Source organism: Myripristis murdjan, chromosome 20, assembly GCF_902150065.1.
Source record: "Myripristis murdjan chromosome 20, fMyrMur1.1, whole genome shotgun sequence".
Lineage (NCBI taxonomy): Eukaryota > Metazoa > Chordata > Actinopteri > Holocentriformes > Holocentridae > Myripristis > Myripristis murdjan.
Window position 1 is genome coordinate 3,336,128 of NC_043999.1, and position 15,000 is coordinate 3,351,127.

Here is a 15,000-nt window from a genome sequence, read left to right on the forward strand (position 1 = left end):
AGCGTTAATCACCTCTTGAACCTCTTAGCCACCTGAAACGCATCAGCCAATAGGAGCTCCTTTACTCTGCTGACATCACCGCACAGTGCCCCGCCCCCGTCCCGTTTTAAAACCAAGTTGAAATTAGGATTTTAAAATCCTGTCATTGCGCTCATCTATATCTTTATTTTTTATCGTTTTGTGTTATCATTTCTATTTTTGTCTTTTTCACTTAATGTATATAAGTCTATGAACAGTGTGTGTGTGTGTGTGTGTGTGTGTGTGTGTTCTGTCTGTCCTGCAGGTGAAGTATAAATCCGGTCAGAAGCAGAAACTAGAAGGTTCCTCCGACCTGCCCAACCTGCTGCAGCTGGAGCACGCTCTGCACGCCAGCAAGCTGCAGAGCAACGTACGACACACACACACACACACACACACACACACACACACACACACACACACACGTTCTTATAAAATGTAGCACAGACTTACTTAACCCTTTTAAACGTGAACAAATTGGCCTGATTTATTTCGTTAACATGGAAAAAAAACAAGAAACAACCCCAACATTTACAAGAAAAAATTACTTAAAGGTCTTAAAAGCAGCATCCTGTCGTTCTCGTTTACTTACTTAATACTTTGTGTGTGTGTGTGTGTGTGTGTGTGTGCAGGTGGAGTACAAGAAGCGGTACGAGCAGTCGAAGGGTCAGTACCATGTGGCTCTGGACACGGCTGAACAGCTCCACCACAGGGAGAACGCAGTACTGCACAGCCAGGTCTCACACACACACACACACACACACACACACACACACAGCTTGCCTCCAGGCTGGCGCATCCAGCAGCAATTACTTCTCCTGTATGAATTGTGGATTATTAAAACCATATAAATATGTAAATATGTTTTTTTAAGAAGCAGAAATAAAAAAAAAAAGCCAACAGATCTGCACCGAGTCTTTAAAGGCACATGCCACTCAATTTAAGTCTGAGCATGTCTCCACTCCAACATCTGGCAGAAAGCCTCCCAGAGGAGTGGAAGCTGTTCTGCTACAAAGGACCAACTCCAGATTAAAGCCTCTGGGTTTAGGATGGAGCTCAGAGAAGCTCCTGCAGGGGGACCAGGACTTTTGTCCATGTTGTGTATTTTACCGTGTTTTCGACCCTTCGCTCACGTGTAGGGATGTCACGATTATTTGATTTCACGAATATCCGCGATTTTAAACTCCACGGTTAATTATTCGTGAAGGTTCCTAGACACCGTCACTTTCCTAAGATCACGCCGGACGCGGAGCCATAGGCGGCGCAAGTCGCACGGAACCAAAACAACTGCAAACTGCGAAAAAAAAATCTGGGTTCGCCCAGATTTATTTAACAGACATTTCTCTGGATCCAATAGAAGCGCAGCTTTCGTTCTCAACCACATCAACATACGCCTACTAGCCAATCAGCAGTAGGGCGGGGGCGGGACTTGGTTGTTGACAATCAGGCGCTCCATGTGCCTGACTGATCTAAAAACCCACTTCTTTTCTTTAGCTTTTGATACCATGTAGGATTTATGATTTTATGATTTATGATTTTATGTGTGCATGTTTTTTCTTTTATGCTGTGTGGGCAGTGCATTTTACATTATTTTATTCTATTAAAATTATAATTGTATTATTATTTTATTTTATTTTATTATTTTATTTTATTTTAATATTTTTTTTTATTTTAATATTTTATATATTTTATTTATTCTATCCTATCCTATTTTGTTTTATTATTATTATTATTATTATTATTTTACTTTATTTGATTTTATTTTAATTGATCTTATCTTATTTTATCATGTTATCCTACTGTGTTTTTTACCTTTTTATTCTGCTTCTATTGTGTTATCTTGTGGTGTTTTATCTTGCTGTGCAGCACAACCTTGTGTTTGTTAAAATTGTGCTATATAAATAAAGTGGATTGGATTGGATTGGACAGTGAGCCTCATTAGCCTTCAGTGACACACCAGACATATATGTCTATGGTGACGCACTGCAACCCACAGGACGGACCGCAGGTTCATGGAGCCCGGGGAAGACAGCAAAGACGTCTCTTAAAGCGATGATGTCGGAGCCGACAGGATTCGGCATGCCTACTTTACACATCAATATCTCCTAGACCATTTATGACATACAGAAACTTAAAAAAACATCGGAAACCAGAGAAACGGAGCTTTGCGCCTATATACAGGCCATTACGGTAACTCCATAGGACGACTGACACTTCGACCGTCCAATCACAGAAGAGTCCCCGGTGTGTCACATGTTTGTAATATGAGCTTCTCATACCGTAACTCCTGAACCAATGGTGTGACCGAAAAAATTCAGACGGTTTCTGAAAGCAGAGAACCGGAGCTTTCTGATGGTGAGCAAAAACACTCAGTCATCGCACAATTCTGACAATTCTACAACCATAAAAAGCATGTAACATTGTAACACTGTAATTTATTTTCACTGTTACAGTGTTATTTATGTTTCAAAGGGCAGCTAAATATTATTTTTGTTATGTTGGCATGGAAATAAATGAAACGTGAATATCTATAAGGAGTGTTCATGTGATTTTATACATTTATAGTGTGAAATTAATTAATATATAATAATCGTAAAATCGTGATTATTTCTCTGACAGTAATCGTACCAAGAAAATCTATAATCGTGACATCCCTACTCACGTGTTCATTCAGTCAACCAGTCAGTCACACAAACAGTCAGTCAGTCAGATGGACAGGCAGTCCATCACAAACTTGTGGTGTTTCTCACTCCGACTGTGTGAAAGCTGCGTCTAAATGTGGCCAGTAAACAGGGCTGAGTCAGCGCAGGTCCACAGATTCCTCACACAGCGAGACTCGAGGCGTTCACACCGCCAGGAAGCCCAGCTGACACCAGGAGACGACCAGAAATGAACCGACTGCCATTTTATGTAACTGATGAATGGTTTTAGTTATTTATCAAACACAGCCACCAAACATCGTCTGGTTCCAGCTCCTCTGAAGATCACCAAGACGCTGCTGCCTCTCCTCTGTCCATTTCTTCTCTCTGATCGTCTCAGTGTCCTTCTCGTTTCTTTTCTCTCTTTATGTTTCCTCTCCGTCTGTCAGGAGTTTTTTGTCTTTTCGGATTTTTGTCGAACTCTTTGTCTTCTTGTGGTGCCGCAGCTGTTTTCATTTCTCTCAGTTTCTTTAATATTTCTCTCTTGATTTCTCTGTTCTCTCTCTTCTCTCTATCTACAGTATCTAACAGCAAGTGAGTTAATGGGGGTGAGATCTGAAGTGTGTGTGTGTGTGTGTGTGTGTGTGTGTGTGTTGCAGGTGAAGTACAGAGAGGAGTATGAGAAGAACAAAGGTCGGAGTCAGATGGAGTTTGGAGACACTCAGACATACAAAGTGTCTAAAGAAGCACAGAAGATGCAAAGCGAGGTAACACACACACACACACACACACACACACACACACACACACACACACACGGCTCTTGCCGTAATGATGCAAACTGCTGAAATCTGACGTTTCGGACTTGATGATGCTGTTTGAATCTGCATCTGCTTTCAGAGGCAGTGCATTTTCCACTGATAAGATGGGACAGTGTGTGTGTGTGTGTGTGTGTGTGTGTGTGTGTGTGTGTGTGTGTGTGAGAGAGTGTGTGTGTCTCACTCTCTCTGACAGCAGTGCAGCATCCGCCCCATCGTTGTTCTCAAAATCGGTTTTAAAATGTCAGCATGGAGCTCTTTCACATTTCATTTCATTTCTGTGTGATTCTGAAGAGACCAAACTGCACTTAAACATCTTTCAGCATCACAGCCGCACAAGACAATCCACAATAAAATATAAAATATAAAATATAAAGGTGATACCTTTTTACAATAACTATGTAACAAACAATTTAAAAAATACAATTAAAATGGTGACTTCTTACAATAAATGCCAAACATAAATAAATCATTTTTTAAAAAATAAAGAAACAAAAATCCCCAAAGGAATAATCAGTAGCTTTAAACTAACTTCTTACAATAAATATGTATTTTTAAAAAATTAAAGGAGTAATTATATGGCATTAAAATGGTGACTTCTTATAATAAATGTGTAAAAATAAATTAAATAAATGCAGATTAAGTCAGCAACATAATTCTACAGTACCATTAAAATGGTAACTTCTTAAATAAATATATTTTTTAAAAAAAGGAATAATTATATGGCATTAAAATAGTAACTTTATAGTAGTAACTTATAATAAATATTTAAAAGATAATGAAATAAAATTAAATAAAAAAGAAATAAATATATACATTACCGTTAAGTAGCCATTAAATATGAACTTCTTACACTAAATAAGTATATAAACAAGAATAAACATAATAAAAATTAATAAATACATAAAAACATAAAGGAATAATAATAAAAATTCATTAGTCGAAGTAAATAAACACAGACTGTTACTGGAATAATAATAATGAGAAAAACAATGAGGTTTTGTAAATGAGACACAGGAAGCAGGGGATTTAGAAGACAGCAGGTGTTGTACACACAGACACACACACTGTTTCATGCACTCTCTCCCTCTGTCTCTCCCACACACACACACACACACACACACACACACGCAGAGGGAGTACAGGAGGGACTATGAGGAGCAGATGAAGGGTAAAGCTCTGCTGGACGTGGACCAGACTCCTGGATACCTGACAGCCCGACACGCTGGCAGCCTGCTGAGCGAGGTCTCACACACACACACACACACACACACACACAGTTCAGTTGAGGATACCTCGTCGGTTGAATGATATCAAAACAGGAATCTGTGTGACTGTCAGTTCTGTCGTTCAGCTTCAGTATTTCACTCGCCCACTGACCTGCTTATTTGGATTCATGTATTCATCTTTACATCGTCAGCCAGTCACACATCCATTCATCCATTCATTCATTCATACTCATAGCCTGTCCTCTCTCTCTCTCTCTCTGTAGAAGGAGTACAGGAAGGACCTGGAACAGGAAGTGAAGGGGCGGGGCTTGTCGGGCCTGGGCCTGGAGGAGACACCCGAACTGCTGAGGGTGAAGAACGCCAGTCACATACTGAATGAGGCAAGACACACACACACACACACACACACACACACACACACACACACGCAGGGGAGGTGGGCGAGCGAGAGGGACGAGGGATGAGGGTCGAGGGATGAAGGGATGAGGGCTAGGGATGAAGAGTGAGGGATGAAGGCATGAGGATTGAGAGATGGAGGGATAGAGGAATGAAGGATTATAGATCAAGTAATAGAGGGATGGAGGGTGAGGGATGAAGAGATGAGAATTAAAGGATGGAGGGATGAAGGGATGAGGGTTGAGAGATGGAGGGTTGAGGGCTGGAGGCGTGAAGTGACAATCGAGGGATAGTGACAATCCTGGGATGGAGGGATGAGGGGTTACGGATAAAGGCTTAGAGGGTAAGGGATGAAGGGATGAGGGCCGAGAGATGGAGGGATCAGGGCCAAGAGATGAAGGGAGAGAGGGATGAATGAATGATAGTCAAGGGATAAAGAGATGGAGGGGTGAAGGGATGAGGGTCGAGTGATGAAGGGATAGAGGGATGGAGGGTGAGGAATGAAGGGATGAGGGTCAAGGGATAAAGGGACGGAGAGATGAAGGAATGAGGTTTGAGAGATGGGGGGATGAGGTTCGTGAGAAAGGGCTGAAGGGATGAAGGTTGAGGGATGGGGGGGGTGAAAGGTTAGGGATGAAGGGATGAGGGCCGAGAGATGGAGGGATCAGGGCCAAGGGATGAAGGGTGAGAGATGAAGGGAGAGAGGGATGAATGAATGACAGTCAAGGGATAAAGAGATGGAGGGGTGAAGGGATGAGGGTCGAGTGATGAAGGGATAGAGGGATGGAGGGTGAGGAATGAAGGGATGAGGGTCAAGGGATAAAGAGATGGAGTGGTGAAGGGATGAGGGTCGAGGGATGAAGGGATGGAGGGTGAGGAATGAAGGGATGAGGGTCAAGGGATAAAGGGACGGAGAGATGAAGGAATGAGGTTTGAGAGATGGAGGGATGAGGTTCGGGAGAAAGGGCTGAAGAGATGAAGGTTGAGGGATGCAGGGATGACGGGTTAGGGATGGGGGGATGAAGGGTGATGAAGGAATGGAGGGATAAGAGTCGAGTGATGAAGGGATGAGCGTGGAGGGATGGAGGGATGAAAGGATGAGGGTTTGTTCCTGAACTTTGCCCTAAAACGTCATTTTTGTCCATTTTTTTAACACTGTTTCTGCTGTGTGCGTGTGTGTGTGTGCGTGTGTGTGTGTGTGCATGCGTGTGTGTGCATGCGTGTGTGTGTGTGTGTGTGTGTGTGTGTGTGTGTGTGCATGTGTGTGTGTGTGTGACCTGCAGAGGGCGTACCGCAGGGACTTGGAGACGGAGATCGTGGGGAAAGGCATGGAGCTGAGCGCCGATGTGCTCGAGATCCAGAGAGCCAAGAGAGCCTCGGAGATCCAGAGCCAGGTGCGCACACACACACACACACACACACACACACACACACACACACACACACAGCCACGGCATCTTATTTTATTTGTTTATTCCTTTATTTATTTATTTACAATACGACCAAATTACGTCATAATAATCAGATTGCATGTATTATGAGTGTGTGTTCCTGATGTGTGTGTGTGTGTGTGTGTGTGTGTGTGTGTGTGTGTGAGTGTCTTATGATGATGAGTTCATTCATTAAGTCTTGTGTAACAGAGGAGTTTTTAAGGTTTTGCATTGTTGTCATAGTGCAGTGCTATATTATGTTTATTTTTTTTTCCTTCTACTATTTTAAATCATTAGTGCAACACACACTAATGGTGTATACTTATGTCCATCTTTTACTTCTTTTTTTTAATTATTGGTGTGACACATCAGTTTCAGTTTCTTTATTTACCTCGATGCCGGAAAAAACAACAATCACAAGACACCAGGTCTGTACACAGCAACAAAAAAAAAAAAAAAAAAAAAGTGATTAAAAAAGTGAATGCCTGGCTTAGAGGCAGATTTTTATTTAATGGTCGTTTAAAAGCTTTTTCAGGCTTTTTATAAATGTTATGAGACAGCAGAGTCGGCAGAGCGCTGAGATTATGAAGCTCAGATTATGAAGCTCAGATTATGAAGCTGTGCAGGAAATACAGGAAACACAAAATTATGTTAATCCAAGCAGGAGACTGAAGTTTAGCAGTTTGGTATTTGATACCGTGCAGATGAAAGCTGGGTAGGTAATGAAATGATAATAGGTCGATATCAATTAATGACAACTACAGTGGTTTCCATGGTAACCGACAGCCTGCAGACGTCCGCTGTGTTGACTAATAGATGAGCCCGGCATCTTTATCCTGCTCATTAAACTTTAATCTGACACAGTGTGGAGATGCTGCATTTTCAGTGTGTGTGTGTGTGTGTGTGTGCGTGTGTGTGTGTGTGTGTTGCAGACGTCCTACAAGCAGACCGACCAGCTGAGAGAAAACTCGTACGGGACGGTGACAGACACGCCTGAGCTGCTCCACGCCTCGTACCTCAAAGACGTCTACAGCCAGGTGTGTGTGTGTGTGTGTGTGTGTGTGTGTGTGTGTGAGGGTTACACTGATAAATCATGCTGATATTGGCCTTAAAACATCACATCTCCTCTCTGATCACAGCTCCAGAAACACATGAAAAAAACCTCTCAACTTTTTACTGCTTGATTTTTTTTTTTGTTTTTATGCACATTTTATTTATTTTTATTTATTTATTTATTTATTTATTTATTTACACTGCAGGTGCACATATTGTTCAGCCACTTCTTCCCATAAACACACAGGTAGAAACACACACACACACTGCCAGAATAAAGTACAATGGACTGATTGACTTAATACAGTAATTTACATGGGAGCAGATATGAGCAACACATCTGACCGATACTCCAACAGCCAATATTCAATCAATAATCATGTCAGTCTGCCTCGTTAATGAATGTAATCAGTCAGTCTGGGTCCCAGTGGAGAGGTGCAGCGTCTCATGTTTGTCTAAATCAAAAACACGTGATTAAAACTCAAGAGAAAGGTTGAATATTTTTAATTCTTGGGCATGAATGTTGTCAAATTTCAACAAAACCACCAACACAAACTGCTGGTTATCGGCAGGAGAAGCACAAAAGTATCGATACTGGCCTTCAAAAACCGATATTAATCAAATCAAGATTCAAGATTAGAGAAAAACTTTATTGTCCATCGCACTGTGATAGAAAATTGCCTTTTGGTTAACGGCTCTGTCAGTCTAAAAACAACATAAAAACATAAAAAAAAAAAAAAATCATCAACATCTCCGGCCATCACCACACACAACACAACACAACACAACACAAAAAAAAAAAAAAAAAAAAAGTCCTGCCTGCTGCATGACTGTAAAGTGCTGAAAGTTGCATCTGTGTAGTACCAGTAACAGCTTGTTTTGTGATTTTTGTGAGTTTTTTCTTGTCCCTTGCAGTCAGGAGGCTGTACCAGGTGACAGTGTTGAATGTGAGGATTGATTCAGTGAGGGACCGGCATGCCACTGTTAAAATTCCCTGCCTGACCTGAAAGCTGTTCAGTCTCCTCAGAGGCGACAGACGTTGTTGGGCCTTTTTATAGATGCCATCTGTGTGCTGAGTGAAGGTCAGGTGGCGATCAATATCTGTGCCCAGGTAGCGGAAAACCTGTACCTGCTCCACCTCCTGCTCCTCCAGTGTTAGCGGCCTCAATGTTCATGTTCTCTCTTATAACATCTCATGTTAACTACTGTCTTCCCACCTGGGCCACCGCAAACTCAACTACTCTAAATCCATTAATATCACTATACAAGCAAGCGCTCAAAATCTTGGATAAAAAACCAAGATCCTTCCATCATTGCACAATCCTCAATAAATACGGGCTACTTAGCTGGAACAATCTTGTCTTTTTCAAAAATTGTTGCCTCATGTATAAAATCCGGCGCAACCTAGCTCCGCCTCCACTTTGCAGCCTTATTCAGTTTAGATCACCTGCAACAAGCAGCACCAGAGGGGCGGCCAGAGGGGACTGTGAAATACCACTCAGGAAAACCTCATTTGGACAATCGGTTTTTTTCTTGTAGGGCAGGCAAAGACTGGAACACAATACCGCAAAGCATAAGGGAGTCCCTCCCATACAGCTCTTTTAAAGTCAAATTTAAAAAATGGCTGATCGAAAACCAAGCCTGTCAACCCTAACCTCTGAACCTGAGCCCTCTGTAGCACATGGCCTAATCTTAATTTTCCTTGCAGCGTTGTTGTTGTTGTTGTTGCTATTCTTGTTACTGATAATAGGATTGTGAATATTGCTGTAATCTGTTGCTTTTAGGTATAGCCATAATCCTTCTGGCAGGGGGACTACCAATGGAAATTATCCTTTTGGCTATAATTGGGTGCATTTACATTTTACTGTCTTTTAAAATGTTTATTAATGTACACTGTCACTCTCTAACAAATAAAGGTTAAAGAAGAAAAGACAGGGATGCAAACAGCAAGACCTCAAAAAAGAGAGAAGTTTCCGAACCTCCAGGGGTGGGGGGGTTATTTTACCACGGATCTTTTGTAGCACAGAGATATGCTGCTCAAACACTCAGTATGTAGTGTTAGTGTATATTTATGAGTTGTAGAACATAATAAATTATCTTGAAGGAGTGGATGTTTACCAGTAAGCGTGACTCCAGACATTTTTTATTTTTTTAATTTAATTTTTTAACAATATGTTAAATTATTATTTGTTTTAAAAATGTAAATTACTTATCAAACAGACCTAACAATTCAACTACCAATGAATGAGCAGTAGTATGCATGTGATAACATAGATTGAAAAATAAGCCGAAGTGATACCTCTTCTCTGAATAGACAAGCTAAGCCAGTGTGCTGCTGTTAGCCAGTGAAAATAGAGCGGAGTGGCACCTCTTCACTTTGTTCCACAATCTATGTCAGTGCGCTGCTGTAGCTGGAAAGTTTCTTTGCTTTTTGGCTCGTGCGGTGCAGCGGTGCAGTTGTTATTATGTCAAATCCCTGAAAAGAAAGAAGAATAGGGGGTGGGGGGTGTCGAACACCCGACGGCCTCCACAGCACAGCTCCTTTTTCTTTTGAACATTCAGTTTTAGAGAGCTGTCCTCAAACCACTGGGCCATAGATCTAACATAGTGCATGTATGAGCACAGTGAGTCCTCATCCGTCACACATGCTATCAGAGCCATGTCATCGGCATACTTTAAAAACGTGAGTCCATCTCTGTTGCAGGTTGTTTGGTTTATGTATACTGAAAACAGAATAGGTGATAAAACACAACCCTGTCGTACCCCCCTGTTTAAAAAAAGATTTAAAACCATTCACTAAAACACATCGAGGTCTGTCCCTTAAAAATTCCCTAATCCATAAAATCAGAGATGAGTTGACTTGTAGGCTTTCAAGACACTGCAGGAGTGTGTTTTGTTGTGTCTCAAATCGCGCACTTCTGCACTTCCTCTTAGTGTTTTGAGTGCATAAGTGCGTTGACACTGAAAATACTAACAAAATGCAGTGCTCTGCAAATACCCGGATGTTCACTCAAAACGGTCAAAAAGTTGAGTGTGGAACGACGGACACTTCTCACCCTAACGGCACCACTGACCGGAAGGAGCTACCTAAAAAATCTGAGTTGACTTTTCGTTACTTTTTTGTTAATATGTCACTTTATTAAGTTTTAATTTTTTTTCAGGCGAGAAAGTAACCACGTAGATTCCAAATATGTGGTCAGTTTGTCCAAATAACGTCTGTTTTGAAAATTGCTTCGACATTTTCGGATAACTCTCAAGCTAGCGATTGTGCAAAGTACAGTCACTTCCGGTTGTTTACAAAAATAAAACTCTAATATCTTAGAAGCAGTGGTGATGCTTTTATTTTGAAGATAGGATGTGTACACGTCTACTTCTGGATAACTTTACCACCGGAAACCAAAGCCGGCTGCGGCTCCGGTCGGCATCAGGCGGGCCGGCCTGTACCTTGCCCACCCGGTCAGGTCTGCCGGATCTGACAGGTGAGGAGCCGGTGCCGCGGTCGGTTTGCCTGATGCCGACTGTGGCGATCGTCATTTCCGATAAGTGCACAGCGGGAGGTGCGCCGATTGAGACACCCTTCACTGTCAAAATTCGCGCACTGTGCCGGTAAGTGTACTGTCAGCTAAGTGTACTTACAGACAGTGCACTAACGGGAGTGCGCGATTTGAGACACACCATTTGTGTTAACAGTATTAAAAGCAGATGAAAAAGCCTAAAAATAAAATCCTAACCGAGGAGTTAGGAGAGTCCAGGTGCTTTGCCACAGTGTCCAGAAGGGTCAGGCCGACATCCTCCACTCCCCGCCCGGCGTTATGAGCAAACTTTAACCAACAACCACCCTCTCCATGTGTCTGCAGAGGATAGATGTGAGGGCCACAGGTCTAAAATCATTCATAGCCTGGGCCTGAGGCTCGTGTGTGTGTGTGTGTGTGTGTGTGTGTTCATGTGCACAGTAAACCAGCTCTCTCTCTCTCTCTCTCTCTCTCTCTCTCTCTCTTTCTCTCTGTAGAAGAAGTACAAGGACGAGGCAGAGAGGCTGAAGGGAAGCTACAGTCTGCTTTCAGAAACACCCGAGATGGAGAGAGTCAAAACCAACCAGAGGAACATCAGCTCTGTGAGCGCGCGCGCACACACACACACACACACACACACACACACACACAAACCCTCCTGTATTCCCTGCATATCAGAGGCGCGGGGCCAAGTCTATTTCATGGCACATTCTGCGGTTTCTTCCTGAACATGTTGAGAAAACGTCTCATCATGCAGTTACATAATGTTGGTGTGAGAACTCGTTACATAAGCAGCATCTTCAGTCTGAACACACGGCTGCTCCACTTTGCTTTGATTGATTTTTTCTTTATTTATTTATAGCAGGTATTTGAAAAGTGTCTTTATGTATCAATTATAAAATAGAAAATAATCTGTGGGGTTTAAAAAAAAAAAATCAATACTCATCTGGGTTTTTAAAGGATAATTCCGTTATTTTTTTGGGCTTGAATCCTATTTGCTTATCAAAGAAAACACGCTGCGTTCAAAACAACTCGGAAATGAGAACGTGGAAGCCCGGAGGAGGTTCGGCAGAGACCGTTAGTGAAAAACCCAGGAGAGACGGTGAAATAGCTGTGAAATCCCACAGATCGATATAATCCGAGCGAAATATAAACATAATTCATAGATTGCATGAGTGTGTAACATAGTTATATAGGCTACGTTAAATCCTGCTAAAGAAAACAAAATGTGGAGACTACGCCACCTGCTGTCATAGATGTGTAACTGTAATTTACGAGTAACGAAGGATTATGGGAAATCCTCAGTGCACCGCAGGATTTGTTAGAGGTAACGTGTCTGTGAATATCTGTGGACAAGAGTGGTGTTGATTAGTGTCAAAAGCACTTAAAAAGTTAAACTGGCTGTGTTTAGTTGTACATTAATTATTTTAGAGTTAAATCGCCATGTTTTTGTTAAGTGAATAATTTGTTTTCATGTGTTCGTTGCCAGTAAAAAAAAAAAAAAATAGCCGCTGGAGTGCTAGCTAACATTCACTTATGCCGCACTTTCAGACGGTGCATGAGATGTATGTCTGCAGGAGCTGATCCGTTGCCTTATTTCCCTCTTTGTCGAACCCACACTGCAAAAACGCAAAATCTTACCAAGATTATTTGTCTTATTTCAAGTCAAAAATGTCTTATTTCTAGTCAAAATATCTCATTACACTTAAAATAAGACATGATCACCTCAGAAGTAACTTGTTTTTAGACAATTTTCACTTGTTTCAAGTGAAAATTTGCTTGTTTCATTGGCAAAAATTGCCAGTGGAAAAAGTGAAAATTTACTTGAAATAAGTGAAAATTAGCTAGAAACAACAAACAATTTTTGCCAATGAAACAAGCAAATTTTCACTTGAAACAAGAGTCAATTGTCTAAAAACAAGTTACTTCTGAGGTGATCATGTCTTATTTTAAGTGTAATGAGATATTTTGACTAGTAATAAGACATTTTTGACTTGAAATAAGACAAATAATCTCAGTAAGTTTTTGCGTTTTTGCAGTGCAGGTGAAATAAACCTGCTGTTACCTGCACTCTGTGAGCTTCATTCAATGCAGAAGACAACATACACAGGTCACAAGTGCACATCAAATTATGTTAGAACGTCAACAAACGCGTTCATAACAAATCCGTTCCTACCGCTGATGATGAACGCCTCCATCTTTGATGTCGTCACTGATGTCACATCGGTTCGAGTTCGGAAATGACGCCCAAATGTCCGACCTGTCGTTTCCTGGAGTTTGATGCTGTTCAGTTCATGCTCAACATGTCTCGAACGCAGCAACAGGCGTGAAAAAAAACCAAAAAAACAAACAAACAGAAGGAGGAGGTTGCAGTGCTGGCTGTGCGTGGCTGATGCCCCAAACCGTGATGAGAGAGAGGAAATCCTGCTGGAGCCAAACAAACACGCAATATCAGCGTCCAGTGGGACTTTGCCTACTGACACACCTGCAAAGAGGATGTGGATGGAGGGAAATTACACGACATCAGCCTTCAATTCCTGTATCACCTTTAGGCTGCAAAAATACAAAAATAGACGAGTAGGCGGAAATGTTTGGAAGTCTGTCTTGAGAGACTAAATTCTGCAAAAAATCTTTGTTTTCTTGAACTAAAAACATACTTGTACAGGCAAGCTTTCCCTGAATGGTCATGAACCAGCCATGTGCTGATTGATAAGTTTGGTAACTTTGTTTTGTGTTTTTTACTGTTTTGATTTTTGTAATTGGTTTCCTTTGTTTTGCTGTCATTTTGTGAAGCACTTTGTGAGCCTTTCTCTGTGAAAAGCGCTATAGAAATAAATTTTACTTACTTACTTCTTGTCTTTTGCTGCAACAAATAACTCATGACTGTATTACTAAACCAGTGCAGCTTAACCGGCTCTCTGTCGCCCCCTAGCTGCGGTACGCCTGGGACTCCAAGCTGATGAAAGGTCTGATGTCTTCAGTCGCTGAGACGCCCGAGATCGTCCTGGCCAGAGAGAACGCCAAGAAGATCAGTGACGTATGGACACACACACACACACACACACACACACACACACACACACACACACAAGAGGACAAGAGGACTGATAAATACAAAACACAGTCCATAAGGTGCTGTGCAGGAAGGCGTGAAAATAAGAATATCAAATACACAACAGGGCGATCAGAAAAAGAGAAACATGAGTTCAAAAGAAAATAAATGTGTTATTCAAAATGTGATTCATCAGGTTTGTTTCCTCTGTATCAAAGTGCAGAGAGTTTTTGGTTATATAATCATCTTTTCAAACGCGTCCTGGGCGTCTTCAGGCGCCAGCGGCTGAGGGGGTTTTGTCCCCAAACCCAGCGTGGGGCTGGACAGAGTGATTGATCGAATATTGATCAGCGAGCCTGTGGCCCCTGGTGCCCCTGTGGCCCCTGTGGCCCCTGGTGCCCTTGTGGCCCCTGGTGCCCCTGTGGCCCCTGGTGCCCTTGTGGCCCCTGGTGCCCCTGTGGCCCCTGGTGCCCCCTGTGGCCCCTGGTGCCCCTGTGGCCCCGTGGCCCCTGTGGCCCCGTCCTGTGTGTCTGAAGCTGCTGGTTGTCCTCAGGTGCGGTACAGGGAGGAGGTGGGCTGTGGGACGGCGGTGAGCGACACACCTGAGCTGGAGCGAGTCCGACGCAACCAGGAGAACATCAGCTCAGTGAGGACACACACACACACACACACACACACACACACACACACACATGCACACACACACACACACACACACACTGTGAGCAATTATCCCAAAGAAAGTGTGTGAAGACAGGATCCACAAGCAGTTTATTGAAACCAGACCTGTTAGTGTGTGTGTGTGTGTGTGTGTGTGCCTGTGTGTGTGTGTGTGTGTGCCTGTGTGTGTGTG

At 42.4% G+C, this 15,000-nt stretch overlaps 2 protein-coding genes across 2 annotated transcripts in view; both read left to right on the plus strand.

The window, feature by feature from the left end:
• Positions 1 to 15,000, plus strand: part of nebl (nebulette) — a 174,541-nt gene that overhangs the window by 151,219 nt on the left and 8,322 nt on the right. The window lies entirely within an intron of this gene.
• Positions 1 to 15,000, plus strand: part of LOC115378993 (nebulin) — a 93,753-nt gene that overhangs the window by 76,239 nt on the left and 2,514 nt on the right. Inside the window, exons 53-62 of the mRNA XM_030079622.1 lie at positions 284 to 388; positions 651 to 755; positions 3,317 to 3,424; positions 4,610 to 4,720; positions 4,968 to 5,084; positions 6,384 to 6,494; positions 7,463 to 7,567; positions 11,593 to 11,697; positions 14,028 to 14,132; positions 14,701 to 14,793. Coding sequence (XP_029935482.1) covers positions 284 to 388; positions 651 to 755; positions 3,317 to 3,424; positions 4,610 to 4,720; positions 4,968 to 5,084; positions 6,384 to 6,494; positions 7,463 to 7,567; positions 11,593 to 11,697; positions 14,028 to 14,132; positions 14,701 to 14,793 — 1,065 coding nt within the window. The remainder of the gene's footprint in view (positions 1 to 283; positions 389 to 650; positions 756 to 3,316; positions 3,425 to 4,609; positions 4,721 to 4,967; positions 5,085 to 6,383; positions 6,495 to 7,462; positions 7,568 to 11,592; positions 11,698 to 14,027; positions 14,133 to 14,700; positions 14,794 to 15,000) is intronic.